Source organism: Stegodyphus dumicola, chromosome 12, assembly GCF_044657685.1.
Source record: "Stegodyphus dumicola isolate Sdum_Otavi_A_Nest chromosome 12, ASM4465768v1".
Taxonomy (NCBI): Eukaryota; Metazoa; Arthropoda; class Arachnida; order Araneae; family Eresidae; genus Stegodyphus; species Stegodyphus dumicola.
In genome coordinates this window covers 28,808,438-28,836,059 of record NC_140779.1, presented here as the reverse complement: position 1 = coordinate 28,836,059, position 27,622 = coordinate 28,808,438, and the positions used below count along the sequence as shown (strand labels likewise).

Below are 27,622 nucleotides of genomic sequence, written 5' to 3'. Positions count from 1 at the left end.
CTACCGTCAATTTGTTTTAAAGGGATACTGTCAGTGTTATACAGGGATACAAACTACGAAATCTCCTGCAGTCAGAAACCGAGGAAGGCTTTTTTTGCAGTGTTACTAACACGCCATTATTGAGCAAGAATGATAAATATTTTTACTTCCACAAGCATATGAATCGGTGACATCGCTCCTAATGAATCACAACTTTTAAATGTTGGAATGCAGATTCCAACATTTAAAAGTGAAAAGTTTTAAAAGCATAAAAGCAATCTAGCTAGGGCTTTTTAAGTAATAATTGTAACGTATATTTCTCTCAAAAAACGTGCATTTTTAACTTATGGCATATAGATAGAAGCATTGGAATACCAACTAGAAAAATGCAATTAGATAACTGCAGCAAAAAATAATCATTCATTTTTTTCCTTCATGACGACGATGAGTATAAAACAAGCACATTGAAGTCAATGATTATGACGCACGTTTTTTCGCCACTTCCTATTCATAGTTGCCATGCCTTGTCTTTGGTAATTATCTATCAAAAATGAGACTATTTATAGATATTACGGCATGTGTATTAACAATAGTTTCAATTTCGATAAGATGGGATTTTAGAATTTATAAAGATATTTAAGAATAATGGTTATCAAAATGGAACACTGAAAACACAAACGTTTTAAGTAAAATATTGCTGTAATTAAAACGAAAATCTTAAAAATGTACGAATATCTTCTGTACATATTCGTACACGGATTTATTCGTACACGGATTTATTCGTACACATTTCATATACGGATGCTTAATACTGTGAGACAGCAAGTAGTTGCATAACAAAATAAACAATGGTTAAAATGCTTTTGCTACACGCAGATGGAAACTAAAGCGACCAAGGCATGGAGCCGCATATTTGCAGAAGAGCCAAGCTATTAATTAAAAATCTGATGTGTACACCACATGACTTCCTTGTAAGGAATATTAAATTATACTTATTTTTTCTTGCATTTCGTTTAAACTTATTGGATTGAATTAAATCTACTTCGCCGATAGCGCATAAAACACAATAGAATAAATGCATTCTTTAAAATTCACTCTATTTGTTTACCATAGCGACACTCTGGCGCTAGGTTCACTTAACAGTATTACATTTCGTTTATATTATAACTCAGAATGCACAAAATTTATACCATTTAAAGAATTATCTAATCTTTGCACATATTCTATCCAAATACTATATTAAAGCTAGAACGATGTATAAAAGAAATTAAGCAAACAAAACACAAAAGAAACACTTTTTCACAGACGATTGAGTATTTTTCATTCAATTAAATCAGTTCTCACTTCGCGACAAGGCAAAAATACATAAAAACTCAAAAAATCTATATTAAAAATTACGAAGTAAATCCTAAACACTTATTTCCTCGAAAAAATTCCAGAAAGGATTAAGCATGATTGAATTCGCAATAATAAATGAAGGCGTTATCTTTGTTGAACTACGAAACTTTTTGAACTTTGTTCAACTATCGAAACTACGTTTCTCTAGATGGGCAAAAAACCCACTAGTCTGCTGTTTCAAATGTAAACAATCAATGGCCGCCGTCAAAAGAAAATCCTTAGCTGCACTTAAACAACTTTAAAATTGTTGATAATTCTAAAAATATTGCACACAGATTTACTAAAGGCATAAAAACCTTAACCGGAAGATAAAAACATCATAATTTAATCATTTTTAAAGCAAAAAATGTACAATTTACAAACATATAAGAGTAAAGAAACTGAGATCACTGAGCCGGGTAACAGAGTGGATATATATTTAAATATATTTATATACGTTTGGCGGGACGCATTGCAACCAAAATACGAGGTGCACATCTACGTGATATAGTAGTCCTATATACAAAATTTCAACGTTCTGAGGCTACTCGCGGTCAAAATGGATATTTTCGTTGAAATATGCTGCCTGAAACTTTTCGCGATTACTATACTTCCTTTACTTCGTACAAGGAAGTAAAAAAGGCACATTGCACAGCTTTACATGTCCCATGAAGGGATCTCAGTTTGTAAATTAGATTCTTGATCTTAACTTACAGCAACAAGTCCCCTTCTTCTAAAACGAGTAAAGTATAATTCCTGGGAGCTTCTGAGAGCGTGTCGTCTATGGCTCGTTTTAAGCATACCAAAAAATGCTATGTAGGATTTAGGTCTGGTGATTTCACTAGCTGCACAATGCGTCCTTTTCCTACAGATCGAGAAGGTCTTTGTAATTTATAAAAGGTGTTTCTAACGATGATGATTCTATAGCAGATATATGTTACATATCTGCTATAGAATCATTGTCATTTTTAGAGTTTTGTGATATTTTACGTATTTTAGCTTTTATTAATATATTTTTTGATGTTTTGAGATTTTGAATGGCAAACTGCTTTTCCAAAGAATTGGAGTTTTCCCATACAGCAAGCTTTCTCCTCTTTCGACGGTATTTTCTTTTTTTTAAGGCCAAAGGGGCGTTAACCTAGAAAGGCTGTTAGTTTGGAAACTGCATTTTGTGTCGTTTCACGAAAATTGCAATTTCACTTTTCAAACTTTTGCCACCAAATATTATCGCCCTGTATTATATTTAAAGAAATTAAATAACGAAGAATCTGCAGGAATGTATGTAGTATGTTTCTCGCACTGTGAAAAAACAACGGTACATAGAGACATAAAAATTTGAATAAGGCGCCTGGATGATCGAATTGGAATTTGTTTTATTGTCTATTTTATGTTTTATAAAGCTTCAGCGAATTTTTGATTAACAAACTCAGCGATTTCAAAGCGAGAAATGGCAACACTGTACGGAATAAAACATTTTTATCTCCAGAGAGCGAGACTATCGATTGGAAATTCGTAAGATGTGCTGTTTTTAAATATTTCTAGAACAAAGTGACATTAATCCAAATGCTCTCGAAACGTACATGTGTGTGTAAATGAAATTAAACGCTCCTTTGGGCGTAATATAAACTCTGGAAGCTTTCAGATGTTTTTCCCGCATAACAAGCCATTTGGTTAAATTTACTCTTTTGTTTTGTTACCAATACGAATAAAATCGCTCTCCTCATTGAGATTGAAGTTCACATAAGAAGTGGTTGCAATTTTTGTAAAAGTTTGAGTTCTTTTAATTTTAAAGTTTTCTGTATAATATCATTACATGACTGTTAATCAGAATTTAAAAAACTAATAGTTTTGCTTTATCTTTTGCAGAGCTTAGCATTATCATCTCTTCATAACCTTTTCACAGATACAGAGAAAATGATTCTTTTAGGATCAAATAAACCAGGTAACACGGAAATTTCTTTTTTAAATGATGAAAAATTGTTTAAAGTATTCAAAATTTTCAATGTCTTTTTCTAATTATTTTTAATGTTTTATGCTTGATTAAACTGTGTGCAAAAATAAAACATTAATACGTTTGCTAAGAAATTCGTCTAACCAAAAATCGCAAAAAAAGTTATTTTTTCTTCGAAGTAAAAGCCAAAATGTCATCGCTGATTCAACGAAAAGTTAATGTTCGGTTTTTGAATGCAACAAAAGGTTTGCGTCCGGTCGACATAATGAACATGTTTGTCGCAGCAAAGGAAATACTGTTGCCAACATAAATATCGGATAAAAAAGACATCCACACTTTCCGGGGCTTTTTTTTTTTTTTAAATTCTTTCACTCATAATCTTTTCGTGTAACAGGTGAACACCATTTCAAGGCAATTAGCTCTTTATCTGAAGAATACGTGTGTATTGAATAAAACTCTAAAAGCAAAATATATTTTACTTTTTTAATAAAATTATTTAATTTTTTAATTCATCAGGATTTATATAATTTTTATCTTACTAAATTCATTTATCTTGTTCTTAATCATTAACTTTCTTTATCTTGGTTTAGACTAGTAGTCTTTAAACTGTGTTCTGCGAGTGAAAAATTAAAAATTCGAAAAGAATATTATAACGTACTCACACTGTAAAGTACTAGTTGACTAGTGTTTATTAAACTAAAAAAATAATATAAGTTATATTTAGTTACAGATTAGTTTTAAAATTTAAGCATGGGGTCATCACATGTCTAAGAGAATGGAGTATATTGTGTTGAAAAAATAAACAGTTTTCGAATGTAATATGAATTGAATTTAGACGGTAGGGTTAAAATTGATACTGCAATTGAAACTTGAAAAACAGACTACACTTCAATTGAAATGAAGCACCATTTTAATTGAAAAATGTACACTTCTGAAAGATGGGTGTTTTCAGTTCAGTTGTATTTTTCAATGATAAGATACGATTTGATCCTTAATGCGTATCTCAATGCTGAATGAGTTTCATGCTCGGAGACTTTGATGGCTATTGCATTTGTCGGATATCCTTAAAGAAAATCATCCGTCAGCTGAAATTAGTGATATTGTGCAATATAGTCTTTGAATATACACTAATTAGCCAAAACATTATGACCAATTTCCAATATACTGTTGCAGTTTTGTCTTCTCTGACACCAGTTGTTACGTTATATCCTTCCTTCACGTTCGTACGGGGTTCGTAGATTTGGAGTGAATAACGACGACACTTGATGAAGTATAGAAACATATTTTATTAGTCAGTATTGTCAGAGCAGCTCCAAAACACGTTTTATAGTCGTCGATGAACTACTATAAACACGCTGGAACAATCGGCGACATAGCCTTCTGTACACTGTCAGGCAATAACGGTGGAGACTGCTTCCTGTAAAACACCAGAGTACAGCTCCTGACTCTGCTTGGTCGTTCTCGGAACTCCACGTACTCTCGAGACTCTCCACACTACAACTCGCGATGCACTCGAAGACACACGAGCGCAGCTCCCGACTGTTCGGTTCAGTCGTTCCCGGAGTTCAACTCCCTCTCTCGATGATGCACTAACCGCGATACACTAAGAGACTCCTTCGGTGCACTCGACGACCCACTCGGCACTCGTTGCCCTGCTGTCAACTCGATCGACTCCGCACGGCTCGCTAGATGAGGCACACTCTCTGAGACACACTAACTGACTGCGGACCAGCAGGGTTTAAAAAAACTTTCGGCTTGTGTTTGAGAACATTCTGGTCTAAACCGGTAAGAATTCGTTCCAGAAGCTTCTCCATATGTCCATGGTATATCGCCTATTTTGTTGCCAAATGGGCTATTTTTCGCCAAATGTGGGAGCCCTGCCTTTCCTTGCCATTTTATGACAACCCTAAAACTGCTTTGCGGGGAAGCCATCTTACCGCGCCTGTACATTTCGTAACAATACTGTTTCTCAACCTTTATCCACAAATAACTGTAAATTGTCATGGCATAGATTCTAAAGGTCATGGTAAGGGTTCGGAGGAAGATAAGCAGAGATTATGCAATTTCTATAGATTACAAAAAGGTTACTTTTCAGCACTCGGCTGCCGCTCCATGATTATCCAGATTTGAATGATATCTCATATCCAACGAGTTCGAAGACAAAGACTTCAACAAGAAGGCTTACTCCTCAAGTCCTTGCACGATTAGGACCCATAGAATGAGTCCATTTTTGGATGGAAAATACACCATAAAAAGATGTAACAGATCAGCAATGATGTTCAAATAGGCCGTATTCGTAATGTTTATTCTTACAACAACCATTGATTCCACTGACGTCCATAGAATTGTCCGCAAAGATTAATACTCCAACTGACAACCTGTTTAGAGCCCATGAAGCATGTACAGATTAACTGCTCTCTTGGAAAATGGCGCGCTTTGACTTGGCCATCGACGTGATGTAAAGGAAATAAAGTTCCTTCCGCCTAGATAACTCTTTTCCATTGTTGCATTCTCCAGTCATAATGTACCAAAAGATTTGTAATAAAACATTTTATGGCAATTTATAAAATTTGTAGAAGTATCATCATAATAGCCGCGATTGGATAGCCGCGATATCAGCCAAGGCAAATTTAAATAATCTCTGAGCTACCATTTCACAACGGATCCTATTTTTTTTTTTTTATTATTATTTATTTACTTTCCGTCATAGTCTTTTGAACATTTTCAGCAGTGGCAATGCTCACATCAGGTAAGTGTGATTAACTAATGAAATTATTAAAATTCTAAAAACTGTTAAAAACTTTAAATCGTGAACTAACAGCTGTACAATGTAGAATAACAATGCAATCATGACGAAGCAGCAATATAATCTACTTTTAGTTTTATACTGTAGTTTTATATTTCTTTATATGTTTAATAAGATGACTTGGAGTTTAAAATATTGTTTTTTTAGCAGTTTACTTCTCACTCATTTTAGCATTTAAATTAGTCCTAATAACTTTATTTAAATAACCATTCTATCACGTAATTTAAATTTAGATGATTGTTAACGATTACAAAAAGCTTTATAAAGTATGAAAATGGATGTATTTTAATGCTGCCAGTTTTTATAGCGTTAAAAATGCAGAAATTTTTAAGCGCAATTTACTACACGTAAATTTTCATTGTGTGATATTTCAGAACTAAATTGCGGAATTTGCATGTAATAATTAAATTTTGAATTCTGTTAAAAATTTTAGAAATGTCGAAAAAATTATTTTTATTTCCTTGTACGAAGTAAAGGAAGTATCGTAAACGCGAAAATTTTCGGGTCATGTTTCAACGAAATTATCCGTTTTGACCCCTTTTGAATCCATCTGAACGATGTTTTTGCTCGACATCTGTACGTATGGATAGAATAAAGGTCTCCTTTTCCCAAAACGAATTAATAAATGCATCTAAAATGGATTTAAACGAGATCTTGGGTTGTACAAGATGCATATATACCTACATATACATATATCTTGCATAACTCAAAAACGAGTAACTTCAGAACATTGAAATTTAGTATGTGAGACTGCTATAACGCGTAATGGTGCACCTCCTTTTTTGTTTGTAATCGGCCAGATCAAATGTATATATAATAATAAAATGTACAAATTTTATGTAATAATAAAATTCCATAGTCAAGAATACACTTAAAATTCTACCTTTATGTTCTTTTTAATGGCGACGGTCTCTTATTTGAAAGTACTTGGAATTAAATCCACAACCCCGTAGTCAAGTTGTTTTTCCCGCCTTTTCTACACGTACAGTTATACAATGTTCTGGAAATATTTAAAGCGAACTGGATTGGCTGACGAGGCTGACGTCATTTCTTGGAAGCTCCGCCTTTCCAGAGGCTATAAAAAGACTCACAAAAGAATATCGGGGGCTTTTTCTTAAATGTCACGATGCAGTAAACTTCATACAAAAAGTTATTAGTAATTCTTTTTATTTACTCCGGATATCTGATTTTGTAACTGCTATTTCTCCTGAATAATAATAAATGGATCCTGTTTTTTAAACTTATCGTCTGATAATTTAAATAACGACTACATTTTATGATTCTTCACCATACTGTTACTCGGCACGGTGAGCGTGCTTTTTTTGTGTTGAAAGTGAATGAATTATGTTGTTCTTATGCTCCGGTTAAGGAATTTATGCCTTTAGTTAATCTGCATGTAGTAGTCGTAGAATTACCAAAGATTTAAAAGTTGTTTAAATGCAACTAGGCCTAACGGTGCAGCCATTTGTTTACATTTGAAACTTAGCAGAATAGTGGATTAAATCAGTTTCTACACCTTCAGTGTCTTTTTGCGGAGTGGAACCAAAAGTAAACTTTGAGTTTTGTGCACCACAAAATCTGCCTTCTTGTCGCTGGCTGAATTGCTTGTTTTTGGGCAGAAACTCTAATGCTAATTGTAAAATGTTTTCTAACTGTTTTAACTGTATTTGGTGCTTTATGTTTCTCTACATTTTTCAATTTTTAATGAAGATGTTTTAAAGTTTTATGTATTTCTGCCTCGCTGTGAAGTGAGGACTGAATTAGTTGAATGGAAAATACATCTCTAATGAGATTCGAGGAAATAAGTTTAAATGAAATGCAGCAAAATTTGTCTGTAATTTAATAGGCCGTAGAAAGAAGTTATGTGGTGTCCACACCAGATTTTTTTTTTTTTAATGTAGCGTTTTAAAAGTTTAGGCCTTTAAAGTTTCCGTTCAGAATGAGGGCTATATGTCAAGTTTGCTATTAAGCACACTGCTTATATCGGGTATTTTTGATTTTCAATTTCATAAATTGAGGCGTGAAATTAATTCATGCCATTGTAATCTTGAATACCTCTTATCTTCTATTTAATAATGCATAATTTGTGCAAACAAAGGAATAATGTTTTTGAGGCAAATTATCTGAATATTTAAATGAAATGGTTGACATTGAGAAATAACAATTGTGTAACAAACATATAATGAAACTAATTAAAAACCATAACTAGCAGTGAGCTGAAATTCATGTGTGTATGTGTTTTTTAGCACAAAGGGCCAATTTGCCCCGGATGGGCTATTAAGCTATTACTTTCATTTTGGCATTTTGCGTGGATTCACTACAAACGGCGAATCACTTTTTAAATTGTTGCCACCAAATATTAAAGCTCTGAAATTTAAATATTTAAAGAAATTAAATAATGAAGAATCTGCATAAATGTATGTATGTTTCTAGCATTATGATAAAATAACTGAACCTAGAGCCGTAAAATTTTGAATAACGTGCGTCTCCACCGGAGTATGGGCATCTGGAAACCCAAATTCGGAATTTGGAATTTGTTTTATTTTATTATCTCTTTCAAATTTCGTAAAATTTTAATGAATTTTCGATTAACAGACTCCACGATTTCAAAGCGAGCAGTGGCAACACTATGCGAAAAAAAAAACATTTTTATCTCCAGAGCGCAAGACTTTGTATCGAAAATTCTAAAGATATGCTGGTTTTTTTTTATACATATTGTGCGATATTGCTGTTGAATTGAATTTTATGTGGTTTAAGTGCGAAGAACATGATATTTAATAAATAAAGGTGACACACCAAACGTTAAAGAACGTCCTTTAGTGCGTAATATAAAATTTGAAAGCATTCAGATATTTTTTTAATAATTAAATCCTTTAAAGACATTGTGATGAACTGTAACATAGCTATAATGCTAACATAAAAGAGACTAGAATACTGAAATAATCTCTCCATGTTTTGACTTTCCAACTCTAATGATGCGACCCTGAAGCAAGAACCATTCTGCAATAAAATACTTAAAAAATTATGTTACAAGTGGCGGTTTATTATGTGCTCGCAGTCAAGTAGGACAACCTTTTCAATGATTTTCCGCAGGAAATATGCAACTCAACACCCCTCTGCGCTCACGCGAATTTGAAAGCCTGAAAAGAGCGGCGGATGCAAATGGGGTTGGTGGCGGGCGCAGTTTTAAAGTTTTTATTCTCTTTGAGAGGGGGAAGGTGTGTTGATATCCCATATTTTTATCCTTGTCGGTTTCGATATTTTTCTGTGAATTCGCAAAATAAGATTTTAATTGTAGGTGAGGTTTACAATCTTTTTTATTGCTTACTGATTGCAATGTCACTTTTTAATTTTAAAACACCTACTATTCCTTTGCACATATTTCGTTCAAACATAAAATATCAGTTTAAGCTAAAGTTTAAGTATTTTTTTTAGTGCTTTTTTTATCGGTTTGTTCGCAACAATGAAAATTCTGCAACGATCAAGTCGATTGATAAGCAAAGATATGAAACAAAAGATGCATCAAAATTTTTTTTAACGTCACATTAAATAAAATAAATCTAAGGCAAATTTTGGAACAAAGCGCTTATAGAAGAAGTTATTGTGGATCTTCTTTTCAGCATCTGGCGGGTCAGATTTCGTCCGTCTAAGCTGTTTTGACTCGATGTTGAACGATACGTACACACGCGCACACAAATAATTCCCTTTAATATTTCTTTTATTAAAACGTGTCGGCCTTATTTCATTTTTCGTGTGGGTCGTATTATCCAAATCTTTTATGAGCTGTGACCCATAATAAAAGGGCCTACACGTACGAGGTAAGTCTCTAATGCTGCAAACTCGGAATAATAAGTTTCACAAGCTGCTTAACCGGTCGCTGGCTGCCGTGCCGGAGGGCCCGGGTTCGAACCCCGGAGAAGGCATAGATGTTTATAAATGTATAGTGTCGGGCACTCTAAATATGTTGGGTGGGGGCACTCTAAATATGTTGGGTCCACTATTCCCCCTGGTTATCAAGGCTGTTCGGAAGCACACACTGAGTACATTCTGTAAGTAAATAAATTTTAATAATTCGAACAGGTTTTTTGTTCTTCTTCAGATCTATTCCCCCTGGTTATCAAGGCTGTTGCCAACGACAGGCGTAATCTTGCGCTCCCTGCCACGAAAGTCGCTGAACACTGGTAGTTCGGTTCGAGGTTCGAATCCCGCGAAAGGGCTGGCTGCATGGGTGTTTTCGTGGTTTTCCCCATGTGTAACGTGTATACGAGCCAGTTTCCTTTAGAACGTTCTCCATGAAGGCATCCGTCCCCTTAGGCAGATAGCCCTGGAAGCTTTGCCGTAATTAAATAACCTAACCTTGGGAGCCGAAAGTTCTCTCGTGTGGTTTGATGGAAGGAGAGAGGGGTCGAAGACCCTCGGACTCGTCACCCCAAGGTGCTCCATCAAAATTGGGGGCGGAACTGAGCTAAATCGCATTGTCACCTGTAAGTGGCGGTTTTCAAAAATTCCCTATGCAAATTAGTCAAAACTATAAAGAGACGCAAGGCGATTGCAAGATGAAGCAAGTCCCCACTTTGGGCCCCAAGTCAAAGAACTGCTTCGTGTTACGTTTGGCAAGAATCATGTAATATCCAGAGCTTTTCCGGATGCCTAGACTCCTCGTTCACTCGACTTTTAAGTTCACTCGACTTTAAGTCCCTGTGTTATTTTTGGTTGTGGGGATTCCTAAAAGACCGTGTTTATGTAGGAGGAATTAGGACTTTACCAGAGTCGAAAGCCAGCATTACACGCCATCTTGCTGAAATCCCTCGAGAGTTACTTCACGCTACCATTGAACACGCTGTAATGCGCTTTCAACACGTAATTCATGCCAATGGAGCACACACTGAGTACATTCTGTAAGTAAATAAATTTTAATAATTCGAACAGATTTTTTGTTCTTCTTTACGCTCCACTATTCCCCTGGTTATCAAGGCTGTTGCCAACGACAGGCGTAATCTTGCGCTCCCTGCCACGAGGAATTTCGTGGGCTTGGGCTGCTGTCACTTTCAGACAAGTGAGCATAAGTAACAACAACACAATTTTATGAATTTCACATTTCACACACGCACTGGCGCATTTGCATGTAAAATCACATTCAGACATGAAAGATATAGTCCTCATAATGGCATCCTTAGTTGCCGATAAACAGTTCTAATGCTTTTTAGCGGAATAGAAAATGCACGCTCAAACACGTTAAGAACCTTATTATTTTGATAATAATACTGCTAATTGTTATAACGTATTACAGTATAAACATTTATGTTTTGCTCATTATGTTTTGCTCGTTTTTATTTTGTCTGAAATTTTTATATTTTAAGGGGTATCAAAACCCCCTATACCAACAATGTTAAATTGGCCATTTTCGATGTACCTTTTCTCAAAATCTGCTGTAAATACAAGCTTGAAATTTTTTCTGTAATTAAAGTATACCTATCTGATTATACTGAAATGAGCTTTTGAAACATTTTGAGTTTTAGAGTAAATTACAGAATATTTTGTTAGGCATAGTAAAATTTAGCACATTTCTCACACAAAAATATTTTTAATTTTTTTTTCTAAGTTTATTACAAAACGCTCATTTCAGTAAATATAAGGGGAACCTAATAAATAAGCCATAAAAAGTTTAGATACCTGTGAGCAGTAGTTCCTGAGAAAAGGTACATCGAGTATAAAAAAATCACATTTGGAGAAAAACGAGTTTTTATGTAAAAATCCTCATTGATAAAAGCAGTAGATAACAAATTAAAACTAGATTTTTTTACAGTTCTAACTTTCATAGAGATTAAAGAATGGTATTTTTAGAAAGATAAAAGTGTAGAGAATTTGAAAATGCAAATATCCGAAATCACAATTTTTTGAAGATTTTGGGGTTCCAACATCCTCTAAAATAAATTATGTTTTAATTGCTAGAAAATAGTTCTGTTTATAAACAAGGGTTTAACTGAAAACTCTATTTTCATTAAAGTCTTATAGAGGCATTAGAGTTTTAGGTGAGAGAAACTCATTGATATATATATATAGAGAGAGAGAGAGAGAGAGACAAATAGATAGATAGCTAGATAGATTGCCATCGCTCGCTTTGAAATCTTTGAGTTTGCTAATCAAAAACTCGTTAAGGTTTTACAAAATATGAAATATATAATAAAACAAATTCCAAATTAGGGTTTCCAGATGCCCATATTCGTGTGAAGGACTATGTTATTCAAAATTTGATGGCCGTAGGTACTGTAGTTTCTTCACAGTGCGAGAAACATGCATATATTCATGCAGCTCCTTCATTATTTAATTTCTTTAAATATAATAGAACTCTAATATTTGGTGGCAACAATTTGAAAAGTGAAACAGCATTTTATAATGCACGGCGCAAAATGACAAAACGAAATTAATAGCCCTTCTGGGCAATTTGCCGCTTTGGGCTAATTAAAGAATGAAGTAAACAAAAAATATAATATAAATTGCATGTATCTCTTGAAGCTATGAGTTTAAATAAAATCACTCTACACAAGTACAATGTTTCTTTTAATTTTGACGTAATGCAAGGATGTAAAACTCAGCAGGGAGCACTGAACTGCATTTTTCGCTCTGCTGCGTTCTTCATTTCGTAGAAATTATATAATCTCTTCACGTCGGTTTTATTGCATAACTGCAATAAAGAGCACACGCGTACGCAAAAAAAATAAATAATGAAACATTTTTTTAATCCATACTTTCCTACTTTTATAAAGAAGCGTTGCGCACAATAGCTAGTTCCATTTCAGAAGCACAAATGCGATTAACCGGGACTTCGCTGAAAGCGCTGAAAAGTTGGTCAGCTATGGGTTTTCTTAACGGGTGTAGCTGAGCGTGAAAAAGAAACTATTGGACTAAGCGGAGCAGATTCTCTAAGATTACAGCCATTATTTTGCTTTCGTCTCGACTTGATGGTAAAAAAAATAAATATAAATAATAAGAAAGTATCGTATTTTTCATGTTAAGTTGCTGAATTTCTTACTTTCACTTGCTACCTCCAGTAAATAAAAGCTTTCATTGGAATTATGTTTCGAATTCCGAGTTTTAAATGTACAGAGTGGTTATAATTAAAGTGACTCTATTCAGACCCCTGTAAAACACGTTCTTCCTATAGGATTTTGATGAAGCTTGGTACGTACGTTATATGGGCTATGGGAAAAAGATTTCTGCAATAAAATATACTTCAAATTTTGACCACCAGATGGCAATTTTCAAAAATTCCCTATGCAAATTAGTCAAAACTATAAAGAGACGTAAGGCGATTGCAAGATGAAGCAAGTCCCCACTTTGGGCCTTAAGTCAAAGAACTGCTTCGTGTTACGTTTGGCGAGAATCGTGTAATATCCAGAGCTTTTACGAATGCTGGACTCCTCGTTCACTCGACTTAAGTCCCTGTGATTTCTGTTGTGGCGATTCCTAAAAGACCGTGTTTATGTAGGAGGAATTAGGACTTTACCAGAGTTGAAAGCCAGCATTACACGCCATCTTGCTGAAATCCATCGAGAGTTACTTCGTGCTACCACTGAACACGCTGTAATGCGCTTTCAACACGTAATTCATGTCAATGGAGCGCACACTGAGTACATTCTGTAATTGAATAAATTTTAATAATTCTAACATATTTTTTGTTCTTCTTTATGCTCCACTATTCCCCCTGGTGGTCAAAATTTGAACTATCTTTATTGCAGAAATATTTTCCCCGGGGTCCATATAACATATATACCACATTTCATCAAAATTAAATAAGTGGAATAGGTTCTACATGGATCTGAATAGGGTTACTTTAATTATAACGACCCTGAATTTAAATTTCCTCACATGATAATTTTTGAGTGATTGGGTATTAAAAGGGGGAGGAATGAATCCCTGGGGAAAACAATTTGTAACTTGTAATGGATTGAATGCACGGAGAGCCGATGATACTCGCAGTTTGATAACATTTATTTTCACAAAAGAAGCACTTTACAATTCTAGAACTTAAGCTCTAAAACAAAAGTAAACAAAAGTACAAACAAACATAAACAAAACAAAAGCTAAAACATAAACAAAACATAAACAAAAGCTAAAACAAAAGTACTCGTAGAGCTTTTCTCAGTATTACAGAGCACAGTCAGTAGTTATCACTTAAACTATTAAGAACGTTAAACAGAACCCAATACAAAGAGCGAAGGTCTAATTCTGAACACCGAGATCTAACTCTGAACTGAAGACTGAGAACAGATTGTAATGAAGTTTAAAGAAATCTCGCCATTTTTGAACGAACAACCAAATTTATTGGTGTAGCTACAGCGGACGTGGTTAGAGCGGACACATACGATTTCGTGGTCAGAGCGGACACATCTTTTCCCCCATCTTAGAACAGATAAACGGTGCAAATAAATAAATACGTTTAAAAATCACAAATATAATTTAAAACAGTATTTTAAGCGGCAAATCTCTTTCAAGTGGGACAACGTTTTTTTTTTTTTTTTTTTTTTTTTTTTTTGCCGACGTTTTCTGTTTTTGCACTCGATTATCGAATTACAAGGATAAATACATTTTTGCCAATCAAATTTCATTATTTATATTTACATTTTTATGATATTATAGTGCGAACTCATTTTAAACATAGAGAAATGTAATAAAAATAAAATGTTTTAGAGAAATATTTAAAAATTAATAGTAAGTAACAGTATAATGAAGGGTGCGAACAAGTTTTAGGGATTTTGTGGAAAACTGTACTTTAGAGTCAAATAAATATTAGAACAGGTGCAGTTGCCAGAAAATTAATTAGTTTCATTAATGTAAGTAAAAATAAATACTAGAAGTAAAATATACAAAACAGATACAAGTAAATAAAAGAAAAATAAATACTAACTAACCTTTATTATAAAGGCATAAATATCATTTACCATTAGATTTAGTCCAACCTAGTTACAAAACTTAAAGATTTTAGACATTTTTCTAAACTGTTTGATGTTTCGAATTCATTTAGGATGTTTTCAATTCTTTCCAATTTTGCATATGCTTTTTTCCTTTTTATTCCAGGGTCGCCTCATTCTGTGGCTTTCAAATTAAAAGACACTTTTTTGTGTTTCTTCTTTTAGTATTTTAACTGATAAGTACAAATTAGACTGGTTTCTGCCAGCGATTGCATTTAATTTGGAATTCCACCCTTCAACAGAATTGTTTGTCCTATGACGCTGTCCATATACATTCCATACTTTAATGGGCATATTTGGATTGTCCATCCACTGCTCGACAAAATAATCAATGAGTGTGGTAAGTTTGTCAATGCTAAAAGCTTTTCCCATAAAATGCTCCAAGCATCATCTATGTGTTCTATTGGCAAGTACGTTAATGCAGAAATCATTCTACAGACATTTCTTGTATCTTCGTTCTCTTTATATTCTTTTACTAGACCCATTTCTTGTATCTTACGCCAGAAGCATTGATTAAAATGAAAGTTACACCCGGAAATAGTCGAACTGGGAAATTCTAACATACAACTATTGATGGCTGCGGCTTCAAAATTCAATTTTATAATGTCCGACTTCCGCTTAGGGCACCAGTGTTTCGCTTCCTGAAACATTGCAATGTAAGTTGCTTGTCTCTTATCAGGCAGAAATGCAAAAAGCGCTGGATAAACGTTGGTCTCAGTTGCTGTACTCCTTAAGTCGACGTGTATTGTATATATTTGAGCAAATTGTTTCGGGCAACCTTTAAATTTTCCATCTAAGAAAAAGGTCTTTATATTTTCCAAAAGATACCGAGATGCTTCTCCTCCAAATACTAAAATCCTGTTATCTTGGTCATTTTGAAAGTCTAAACGAAGAAAGTTTTTTTCTCCATTAAAAAGCATAAGTGTATCGTTTGCAAACTGAATGTCGTCGGCATTTCGGGGATTTTAGGTAGCTCCCAAAGCCTTTCTCCTGTCCTTACATAAAACACTCTTGGCATGGAGTATGTCGGTATTTTAGTAATGAAATCATAACCTTTCTGATATAATTCTGAAAGTTTTTCTTGAAATATATGGGGAACAGGAACTGATGTTTCTTCTCGGACTCTTTTTCTGCGAGTCTCTAACTTCCTTTTAAATTCAATCTCAGCAATGTTGGACACGAAGGAATGTTCAGTTTTCTTCAGTACTTCGTACTGAAAATTTGTCTTTATATTTCCTTCATAATGATGTGTCTCTTCTTTTACACATACTCAACTCATTCCTAGTTTATTGGGCCCACCAGCGGCCGAGCGGTAAAGACGCTGAACACTGGTAGTTCGGTCTGAGGTTCGAATCCCGCGAACGGGCTGGCTGCGTGGGCGTTTTCGTGGTTTTCCCCATGTGTAACGTGTATACGAGCCAGTTTCCCTTAGAAAGTCCTCCACGAAAGGCATCCCTCCCTGTAGGCAGATAGCCCTCGTGTGCTTTGCCATAATTAAATACACCAACACCTAATTTATTTTTTCGGTGTAAACAGTGTGGGTAATCATCTACAACTAAACATTCTTTTCCGTTTTTTGTAAAGAGTAATTTTGTTGCAATGGCTATGAATTCCATAGCAGATTAGATAGTAAAAAAATTAGAAATTCAATATTCGGGCTTCCAGGTTCGGATTGAGGAGTAGGTTATTTAAAATTGGATGGCTCTAGGTACCTTTGTTTTTTCACATTGCTAGAAACATATATACATTCATACAGATTCTTTAGTTTTTAATCTCTTTAATGTAATACAAGACGAGGATATTTGGGAGCAGGAATCTGAAAAGTGATCCAACGCATTTAAGCGTTTCGACGAAAAATGCCGTTTCGATATTAATATCCCATTCGGGTGAGCTAATAAACGGTTTAGGGATAATAAAAATTAAAAATTAAAATTTGATTTTTTTTTTTTTTTTTAATTTTCGATTTATAACCAAATATTTATTATCACATCAATTATTTAATGATCAAAATAAGGTAGTGTTATGTTTCGTTTTATTTGGCACAGCTACAAATTACCATTATGAATAAATTATGGTTCTATAAAATTTCTAGAAAATACCCAGTCAAGAGTAAGAAATGTAATGGGTAAGAGAATCCCTGAAAACTGAGATTCTGGGATCCAAAGAATAATCTGTATCAATATTTTTCATTCTAAGTGCATTGTATACTAGAATTATACAACTTTTAAACCAGTATAATACTACTGGTTAATTTTTAAATAATTAATAAAATTTATAAATTAAATAACACATAATTTATAAAATTTATAAATTATTAGTAGCTATGAGGTCAATTTTAAATCGCTTAATAACTAAAGTTGCTTTCCTCTTTGTTTGTGAAAAAATACAATTTCCATTTAATTTAAACAAATTAGATTTAAAACTAAGAATGTTTTTGTTTTAAGAATTGTTGTAAATAAACGTAAGCATCAAAACCAATTTTCTTTTGCTTTAATTAGCATTAATTAAATTACTTTAAGTGATGGTGTTTAGATTTAAAATGCGATTACGGGTAATTCATGTCATTCGAACTTTTAGCACAAGAATTACAACGGCCTAAAAATATTTTAAAGCGCAAGCGAGAATAAATCAAGAGACTATAATTCAATGCCACCCGCAATTGCTGAATTCGTAAATTATTACCAGCAAATATTAAAAATTAACAAGTTATGGGAATTAAAATTTACACTAGTGTAATCTGCACTCCGTAGGCTGTGGAATCTCTGCCCTAGATTCGGAGCTGCAAGCGTCCGTTGTGTCATACCGGTCAAAACGTTTTTGACAGTTCGCACGGTCAATCAGTGACATTATTTTGTAACGAGTGTTTAGGTCCTTTTTCTAATGACACATTTGGCGCGGTATGGGGCAGGTCGCATCAGCTTCCCGTCGTTAAATTTTCAGGCCACGCCAAAAATGAAACTGACCGATAAATTTTCATTGTCATTCATTTTTCATGGTCCTCAATGAAGATACGAATTGCATGTCAGTAGTATAATTATCTCTAACTAACGAATTTAACTGCATAAATTAGAAGTTAAAATATAGTTACAAACAGTTATTTCTAGGTAACTGTTAAGTTAATATGAGTAGCTATTTTCTGAAGTGTGAATTTACCGATTTTACTTGCAAGTTCGATTGGTAGGGGAGTTTATGTTCAATAGTTCGTAATACATAGGACTATGTAATTCACAGCTTCATAGATCCTATTAAATAGATTTCATATAGGAAAATGAGTGCTGTTAAATAAAATTTAAAAATCTGATGTATGCACCTCATGTCTTCATTGCACGGCCTATTACATTACGCACATTTTTTGCTGCATTTCATTTAATCTTTTATTTCCTCGAATTTCATTAGCGATATATTTTTCATTCAACCAATTCAGTTCTCACTTCACTGCAAGGCAAAAATACATAAAAACTCAAAGCATCTTCATTAAAAATTGTGAAATATGTAAAAACATAAACCACCAAATAGAGTTAAAAACAGTTAAAAATCAATTATAACAATTAAATTAGAGTTTCAAAGCAAAATCAAACAATTCAGCCAGCAGGCAGGAAGGCAGGCATTTTACTACTGAAAAAAAAAAAAACTGAAAGTTTGCTTTTGGTCCCAATTGGCAAAAAGGCACTGAAGTTTGTGCACAAACTTACTTCATTCAATATTCTACTGAGAGTTCGAAATGTAAACAAATAGGGGCTTTCTTAGGCTTAGTGCCACTTAAACAATTTTTAAATTATTCATAATTCTACAACAGTTGTATGGAGATTAACTAAAAGTATAAAAACCGTAACCGGAATATAAGAACAACATAATTCAATCCCTTTTAAAGCAAAAAACGTGAAAAATTTACCAGTTTATCAGAATAAAAAAAAACTTAGTTCAACGAGCCTGGTGACAGGGTGGGTTTTCGACATAGATATATAATATGCAGATGGAGGACCAAATAATATGAACATCTGTGAAATAGTGGAAAATCTTTATTAATAGGGAGTTGGACCACCCTTTGACTGAAGTACAGATTGAATGCGATAAATGCATAAAGGACATAAAGGATAGATGCATAAAGGACATAAGGACATGGGCAATATTTAAAGGAATATTTAGCCATTCCTCCTGCAGTGCGGTCTCTAATTCCGAAAGTCCAGATGGAGGTGGAAATCGGGAACGAAGTTTGGACTCCAAATATGCCCATAAACGTTCAATAATATTCAAGTCTGGAGACTGAGGGGGCCAAGCGATATGTTCAATTGCATCGTCATGCTCTTCGTACCATTCTTGAATACACCTAGGAGTGTGGATAGGGACGTTGTCGTCTTGAAAAAGCGATCGCTCCCCAGGGAACACAGTCTAGGCATGATCCCCTAGAATGCTTAGATAGTGATTGGATGTGATTCTTTAATGCAGAATAAGAAGTGGCTCAAGACCACGCCAAGATATCGCACCCCATACAATAATGGCGCTACCCCCATGCTTCACAGTCGGCAAGAGGCAGTCAAGATGAAACACTTCTTTGGGCATTCTCCAGACATAAACGCGTCCGGTCGTCTGAAATAGCGTGAATGACGATTCATCTGACCATATTACCTGTTGCTACTGCTGTGGGGACCAGCCCTTGTGATCTCTGCACCATTGGCGTCGCTTGAAAGCATTAGTTGCTGTTACCAAGGGTTTACGGATTGCCACTCTGCCATAAAAGTTCGCAGCATGAAGTTCTCTTTTGACAGTTTTTGTTGAAACGGGGTCCTGGACATGACTGTTCATTTCGGATGATATCTCGGATAACGATTGCTTATGCTTTCGGGCTGCTATGCACTTCAAGACCTGTCTATCCCTATTAGGCAGCTTTGACTTTCGGCCACTGTTGTGCTTAGAAGACGTCGTCTTACCCGCTTTCGTCTACGCTGTCATAAGGGCTGATACCATACTCCTTGCGCACCCCACAAGGTTTGCTGTATCCGTAACCGATGCTCCACTTAAATGCGCTCCAACTATCATTCTTCCTTGGAACCCTGACAGGTCTGACATTTCAACTTGTCCCAGACAGTTCGATCGAAGCTTGCTACGCAGGTGACTGCCGTTGAGAGACTGATATACCTTCCTCTTCACGCTCACTAGGTGGCAGACTTCTGTTGCAGGTGGCTCGGCTGTACTGCAGGTGTCAAATATGTCATACGTTTTCACAGATGTTCTCATTATTTTGTCTTTTATGTGTATGTTAGGTGCAACCAAAACGAAAGGTGCACAACTACATGTTATAGCTGTCCCATATACAAAATTTCAACATTCTGAAGCTACTAGTTTTTGAGTTATGTGACGTACATTCATATACGTACTTACGTACAGACGTCAGGAAAAAAAATCTCTCCTGAATCCATTTTAAATCCATTTTGCAATTCGTGTTTGGAAAAAAAGTCCTTTATTCTGTCCTTAGGTACAGAATGTTGCTCAAAAACATTATTCATATGGATTCGAGAGTGTTCAAAATGAATATTTTCGCTAATATAGGCGCTTTCATAATATTTTAATTAGGAAATATCGAAAGTTTGCTTGTAGATTATTCATAATGTCTTTAATGCAAAAGTTCCTTTGTGAACGATTAACAACGTTCCTGGAAATTCGTTGTCCAATGCTGTACTCTTAATCTTAATATTCGGGGGTACTGCTTGTTGGAAGAGAACTTGCCAAAGTAAAATTAAAAATTAGGGGAAAAAAGCAACCTTATTATAGAGAAAATGTTTTCAGGAAATTAAGAACGAAAATTCTGCACACATTTTTTTTTTTTTTTTTTTTTTTTTTTTGCTTCTAAAGAAAAGAAACCTGTGCCTTAGCTCTTCAAAACTGATACAATTATTGAAGACCTACGTCAAAGTGCAGTAAGATAAACGTCTCTTGCGTCTTAAAAGACAGAGGTGTTTTTTTCTTCCCCAGAATGGTTTTCTCTTGATGAAGGGGGAACCCTTTTGTCCTCGAAATCGATTGGGATTTTATAAAATCTACGCCGAATACAAGTTCGTCGATTTGCCTATTTTACAATCTTTTAGTTAGTTGTAGAGTCATTAGGTTAATTGGAAGCAGAAAAGATGAAAATTATGCAACCGACTTCGCCGGGAATAGAACCAAGGACATCTGGAATACCGGCCCAGCGTGCTACCGTTACACCACAAAAAACACGCTACGGAAGTGTGAGAAATACCTTATATAGTCCCCTTTTTAAAGGTCCACTAGGGATTTAGGGGACCTAGTCGCCAAATCCTGGGTGCGGAGAATCATCATCCACAACCCTTTTAGTTCGAGCGCCACTTGTAGAGTCATTAGGTTAATTAGAAGCAGAAAAGATGAAAAATATGCAAACGCCTTCTCCGGAAATCGAACCACGGACCTCTGGAATACCGGCCCAGCGTGCTACCTTTACACCACGAAGGCACGCTGCGGAAGTGGGAGAAATACCTTATAAGTTATATGTATTTTTTAAATTTTTATTAGTCCGAACGGGCTTATCCCTAAGGGACTATTGTTTTCTTTTGCGATTTTGCTTCGAATCACTCTGAACATCCGCTTCACTTTTCAAACTGTTGCCACCAAATATTATCGCCCTGTATTACATTTGAATAAATTAAATAATGAAGAATCTGCATAAATGTATGTATGTTTCTCACACTGTGATAAAACGACGGTACCTAGATCCACCAAATTTCGAATGACGCAATCCTACAGTGAATCTGGATATCTAAAACCCTAAATTTGAAATTTGGAATTTGCTTTATATTCGATTTCATATTATGTAAAACTTTAACGAATTTTTTATTAACAAACTCAAGCATTTCAAAGCGAGCATGGCAACGTTGTACAGAAAAAAGATTTTTATCTCCATCGCGCGAGAGTGTGTATCGGAAATTCTAAAGGGATATGCTCCTTTTGAAATTATTTTGCGATACTGCTTTTGAACTGAATTTTATGGTTTAATTGTGGAGAATATGATATTTAGTAAAGAAAGAGTAACACACAAAATGTTTATAAAACGCCCCTTTGGACGTACTTTAAAATCGGAAGCCTTTCAGATATTATTTTTTTCTTTTTTTAATTATCTGTTTATTTTTGCTTAGTTTATAATGGTTGACTGAAATCAAAACCAAGATGTTTCGCGACTTGCTCCCTTACTTGGCAACATTTCTCTGCGACTTGGCGATTTTTATAATGTATTTTAAATTTATTTGGCGACCTTATATTCCATTTGTGTACTTTATCTTTCATTTGGCGACTTTGCAGCATTTCGGAATTTTGTTTTATAACATTCTGATCACAGTAACCAAGTTGTTGATCAGAACAGACGGCGTATTTTCTATATATTCGTCTACAAAAGGCTGGGACTTCGGCAGTTCAATAACAATATCCGAATCGCAAACATTAATCGATGTCTACTGTAGACAAATAAAAGTTTATATGAATATAACTGCTGACAACTGACCAAAATATACATAGAACATAGAATAAACATAGAATCTGCAAAAGACAATTTAAGAACGAGAAAACGTTCTGAAAAAATTGTTTCAATTGTTTCTGATAAATGGAATATCTCAAATTCATTCTCAGGATAAATTTTAAGATAAAATATAATTCCTTTGAACACGACTGCTCCCTTCATACGAATGACATCAAATATTTTATTATAGAATAAAATTTTATAGCAATGAGAGTTTGATTTTTACTACTCGATTTATAATTTTAGGTCTCTGTTGAAATACATCTCAAACGACTTTTTGTATCGCCGTTAGAGGGCGTTTCTCTTAGGGAAAAAAATGTTAGTTTTTTGTTTACGATGTACAAGTGTAAAAGAATTTCAAATAAAATGGTTATTTTGTAAATTTTTGAAATATTGGCTTCTATTAGTATTATTAAGTATGAAGTTAAAACAAAAATATTTTATTTAATAGTCTATTCTACAGCGCTATGTTATTGATTTAATTCGAGGAATCATTCTCACAGATTTGAACATGTTTCTGATGCTCCATAGAGATCGCGTCATTACATGAGAGTTCTAAATAGAAGCCACTTAGTGATATGACAAATATAATGTGAGGAAGCATACGTCTGTTAAAAGCCCAAGCATATTCTGCATATTTCCTTTAAGATATGTTCTTTGAATATTTCTTGTTATGCCTGTGCATTCGATTTCTGATTTATAAACATCAACTTTGTAGCCAGGACACTTTATTCCATTATCGAACTCTACGGGGGTTCCATCTCATGCTCCGAGACAGTGTTCATAATGAGGCAGAGGTTGAAGTCCACGTTCGTTAAACTTTTCCTTATATCCTAAATGGAATTTCTATCTATTAGTCGGCCCATTCCGTGTAAACACATACAAAAGCTGGCATTGTGAAGAAATTGATTTTTTCCTTAAAGACCGCAGTATAATTGTTCTCAGGTCATTTTAATCCCTTGCATAAGTTGATATGAAGACTTAGTCTTAATTATTACGTCATAATAGATCACCCGATTACACGAAATAAGGATATGCAAACTGTATGCTGTGAATACTAATTAATTCATAAATTTGCCTACTTGAATAGTCGGAGGTTCTCAAAAACAGTATTTTTAAACACATTCATTGCAATTTAACGAAACTTGTTGTAAAAGAGGAAAAAGAATTTTATCGGAATAATTAGAAACTCTTTTAAGTTTCTCTTTCATTGCTTTATAAATTTTGAAGTTTTCTTTTTTTTTTTTTTTTCCCTTTCCTTCTTTTGTTTTTTTTCCTTTTCCGCCTTGCTTCTTAAGAAAATTAAAAATTAATTTTTAACTAATGAATTTTATTAATTCTTTTATAGTATATTTATTTTCTTTTTATTTTCCCTTTATCTTTTTATCTTTTCTTTTCCTTGCAGGTTTTTTTTTTATATTTTCATGCAAGATTCCCAAAATCTTAGTTTATGAAATGCATTTGAGATGCTTTCACCCAAAATAGTATATCTTATCTTTTATATCTTATCTTATCTTTTTTTATTTTTATCTACAATATAATATCAATTATCTTATCTTTTATATCTTATCTTATCTTTTTTTATTTTTATCTACAATATAATATCAATTATCTTATCTTTTCATAATTTCAACGTATAATTTCAATTATCTTATCTTTTCATAATTTCAACGTATAATTTCAATTATCTTATCTTGTCAATTAAAGATACTTGCAAATTACATGCAATTTTTCAGTTTCTTCCAGTGCATTTACTTATTGTTATTTAACAGCATTTTTAACATGAATTATAAAATGCAATTTTCTTTTTAGATTTTTCTCATATTGAGATTATAGAATCACCTACTGTGAAATTGCATAAAAAGAACAAAACAGCAGATAACCGGTTAAGGGACAAACTACTGCTTCAGCTACATTCCTTGGAGGAAAAGTTTACTCTGGACTTGAAAAGAAATCCTTCTCTTAGTACAACACTGCCAATTAAGAAGAAACCTTGCTTCTACCATGGAAAATCCCGCCAACACAAGGATAGTGTAGCAGCTGTCTCTCTTTGCGACGGAGTGGTAATTCTAATTATTTAGTGGAGTGGTTTCATTATTCTGTTCTAATTAAGCTGAGAATGTCTCCATTAAAAATGCACCTGTTTTCTGTTTTGCATATCGTTCCGGATAGGTTTGCTAAATGTTTATACAGGATGAAAGAGAATTGATAGTTTCAACTGTGTTATGATAGAACATGATTAACCCTTAGAAAAACCTAAGCCTTCGCTAACCTGCATCTTAAAATGCCGAAACGTCCTCCGTCCCTTCTTCCCCTCCCCATCCATTAACGCACAAAGAGGTGTGAAGATGTCAGATGATATCCTTTCTACTTCCTAACAAAGAAGCTTCCATTAGGCTTTTAGGACAAGACGTCTGCAATAAACTGATGCAATGCATTTGGAGAAACTGGATCTGCTAATGCATATCTTAGAAAGAAGGAAGATTATAACATCGCTATCTCGGCTGTTTTGGACAGTTCTGGTCTGTTGAATCAAAGGCTGTCTCGGGCATTTTGGCCTTCAAAGTGTTAAAAGAACAATTTTTGTAATAAACAGTGGTGGTGAAATGGGAAATATGAACACTGAAAAAAATATGAAGAACAAAAGAACGAAAAGCCGTTTTAATTACGAATATTTACAAGAAATAGTGTTTCATATTTACAATAATTGTTCAAATTAATAAACAGCAACTGCAATGCATGTAACACAACAATTATGGATCCTCGTTGATGAGACGCAATTTGACTCTTCTGAAGACCGTGTCGTCATGTTTAGAGGATTTTTTGTAGAAGTGCGTGATGAGCCGAGCATCTTCCAAAGTGCACGCCAATAACTTCTCCATCGTTGTAATGCATGTATTGCAGCTTCTGATCCTTGAGTCATGTTTAGAGGAGTTTTTGTAGAAGTGCGTGATGAACCGAGCATCTTCCAAAATGCCCGCCAATAACTTCTCCATCGTTGTAATGCATGTATTGTAGCTACTGATGCTTCATTCGAAAAGTTCTTGTAAATATCAAATTTGAAATTTCTTGTAACTAGCGGGATTAAAATCACTTTTGCTCTCTATGTTCTTCGTACTTTTTGTGTTTCCTCGTCCCCATTTCATATTCCATCGCATATTTTACTATGAAAACCTTTACTTTTGCCAGGGTCCTTCATCAATTAAAGTTGTAGTTGTCAATTCTGTATAAGCAAACTGGACAGAAATAAAATTGACATGTGTTATAAAATTATTTCTACCTTATGAGAAAAAACGTTGGAAATGTGTATTTTAAAGCAAACATCAAAATGTTAAGAATAATTAAACGTTTTGATATTTTCCTCTGTGTTTTCAAATACTGAGTATTTTTATGTGTTAACAGTTCGTATAAATTTGTTATGGACATTTGTGAATAAACATGCCTGTAGCGGTGTGCACTACTATGAGGCATTGTAATGTGACAATCTAACCAAATAACTATCTAGAAATCCTTAATTAAATTCACATGTGCCCAATATTTACTGGCTTGAATTCTTAGTGATCGTACATTGCGAATTATACCCTAGCATCAAGAATAATTAAACATTTTACTTACCCAATAACCCACATGCATGAGACTTGCGGAGACACATTTATTTTTCTAATCTCACATTTATTTTATCAAACACATTTTCTGGATTAACTATAGAACATTTATCACACACATATAAAATATCAAAATATTATAACTTGGAACACAAAAGGAGATAAAATTAAAATGGAATAGTAGCTAATGCCGAAACGGGATTATTCGGAGATAGATTACAATCCGGTCACATCGAACATATATGCAGTCACAATTCTCTCATATTAATTTCGTGCAGTGTCCATAATATTGTTGTCCATGTGCAAGATCTTTTTTTTTCACTTTCACTTTCTTTAACACACTTAAAATAATCACGTGGTCACACATCACTGGTAATGTGCATTCTGAAGTCGAACACATATAGATAATCTGCTTGAGATGATTTAGAACGGTATCGTGGCAGGTGGATTTTAACACTGAGCATTTTCATCTAAATAATCGCAACCTTTAGTTCTGCTTCTTTTTATGCAAAAATACGACGACACTCTATGTGAAAATATCAGGAACGATGAAACTGCATTAGCGCAACATGCAGGGGCATAGCTCCGCACATTGTGCGGTCTTGCTGATTGCCAAGCGACTGCCGGAAGGTCACGAGCGAAGAAGGGAAGAAACCGAAATCGAAATCGAGTCAATGGCTAGGCGGCAATTAGTAGCCAACCGCTACTTTAACCGTCTCTGTTGGTTAATTGCCCTAAGGCGTTGGTACTTAAATTTTAATTAAGGCGATTTACGCCGCGCCAACTAGGCGAAACTTGTCAATTTTTGTGAAATGCACGTGGAGTAGCATCTGGAATTGCCGTTCGACTGTGACAGTATTCGCTAAGCGGAGGGAGATGATTGGCAAGAGCCTGTCACGTGGGTGGTCACCCACCCAAGTTCAGACTCCGAGCAAAGCAGCTTACGCGTGCAATGATAAATCTTGGATATATTAATAATTATCAAGTTTTGAAACATGTTATCCAGATTGGAATAATTAAACTAATATCGCTATCTAAATGAAGACAAATGGCACAACTGAGTGCAACAGATTAGAAACCAGTCTGACCGGTGCTTATATACACACGTGCAATTCCGTGATTACGATTAAAATTTGATGCCGGCAAACTGCGTGGTGTGAGCAATTACTATTCTCACAATGCCAGAAAGAATAAAGAACTTCACTAAAAATTTGTAACATTTTCCGCATTCCAAGCAGTAAGAATTTAAAAGAAAACCCGATTAACTTCGGATATCTTCATCATCCGGGTACTTTCCTCAATTTGCATGTCAAATATAAATAGTATATAGCGAATATAAAAAAAAGTATGGCAATACTTAACACTCTGTAAACGTGAACATTGATTAGCTAACGCCATCCTCGGCACGTA

At 34.4% G+C, this 27,622-nt stretch overlaps 1 protein-coding gene across 2 annotated transcripts in view; it reads left to right on the top strand.

Moving 5' to 3' along the window:
* The window catches only part of LOC118204472 (A disintegrin and metalloproteinase with thrombospondin motifs adt-2-like), a 209,312-nt gene that overhangs the window by 67,837 nt on the left and 113,853 nt on the right, over positions 1-27,622 (top strand). For both annotated transcript variants that reach the window (XM_085827588.1, XM_085827587.1), the window contains exons 2-3: positions 3,223-3,298; positions 24,420-24,670. In XM_085827588.1, the coding sequence (XP_085683714.1) occupies positions 3,223-3,298; positions 24,420-24,670 (327 nt within the window). The remainder of the gene's footprint in view (positions 1-3,222; positions 3,299-24,419; positions 24,671-27,622) is intronic.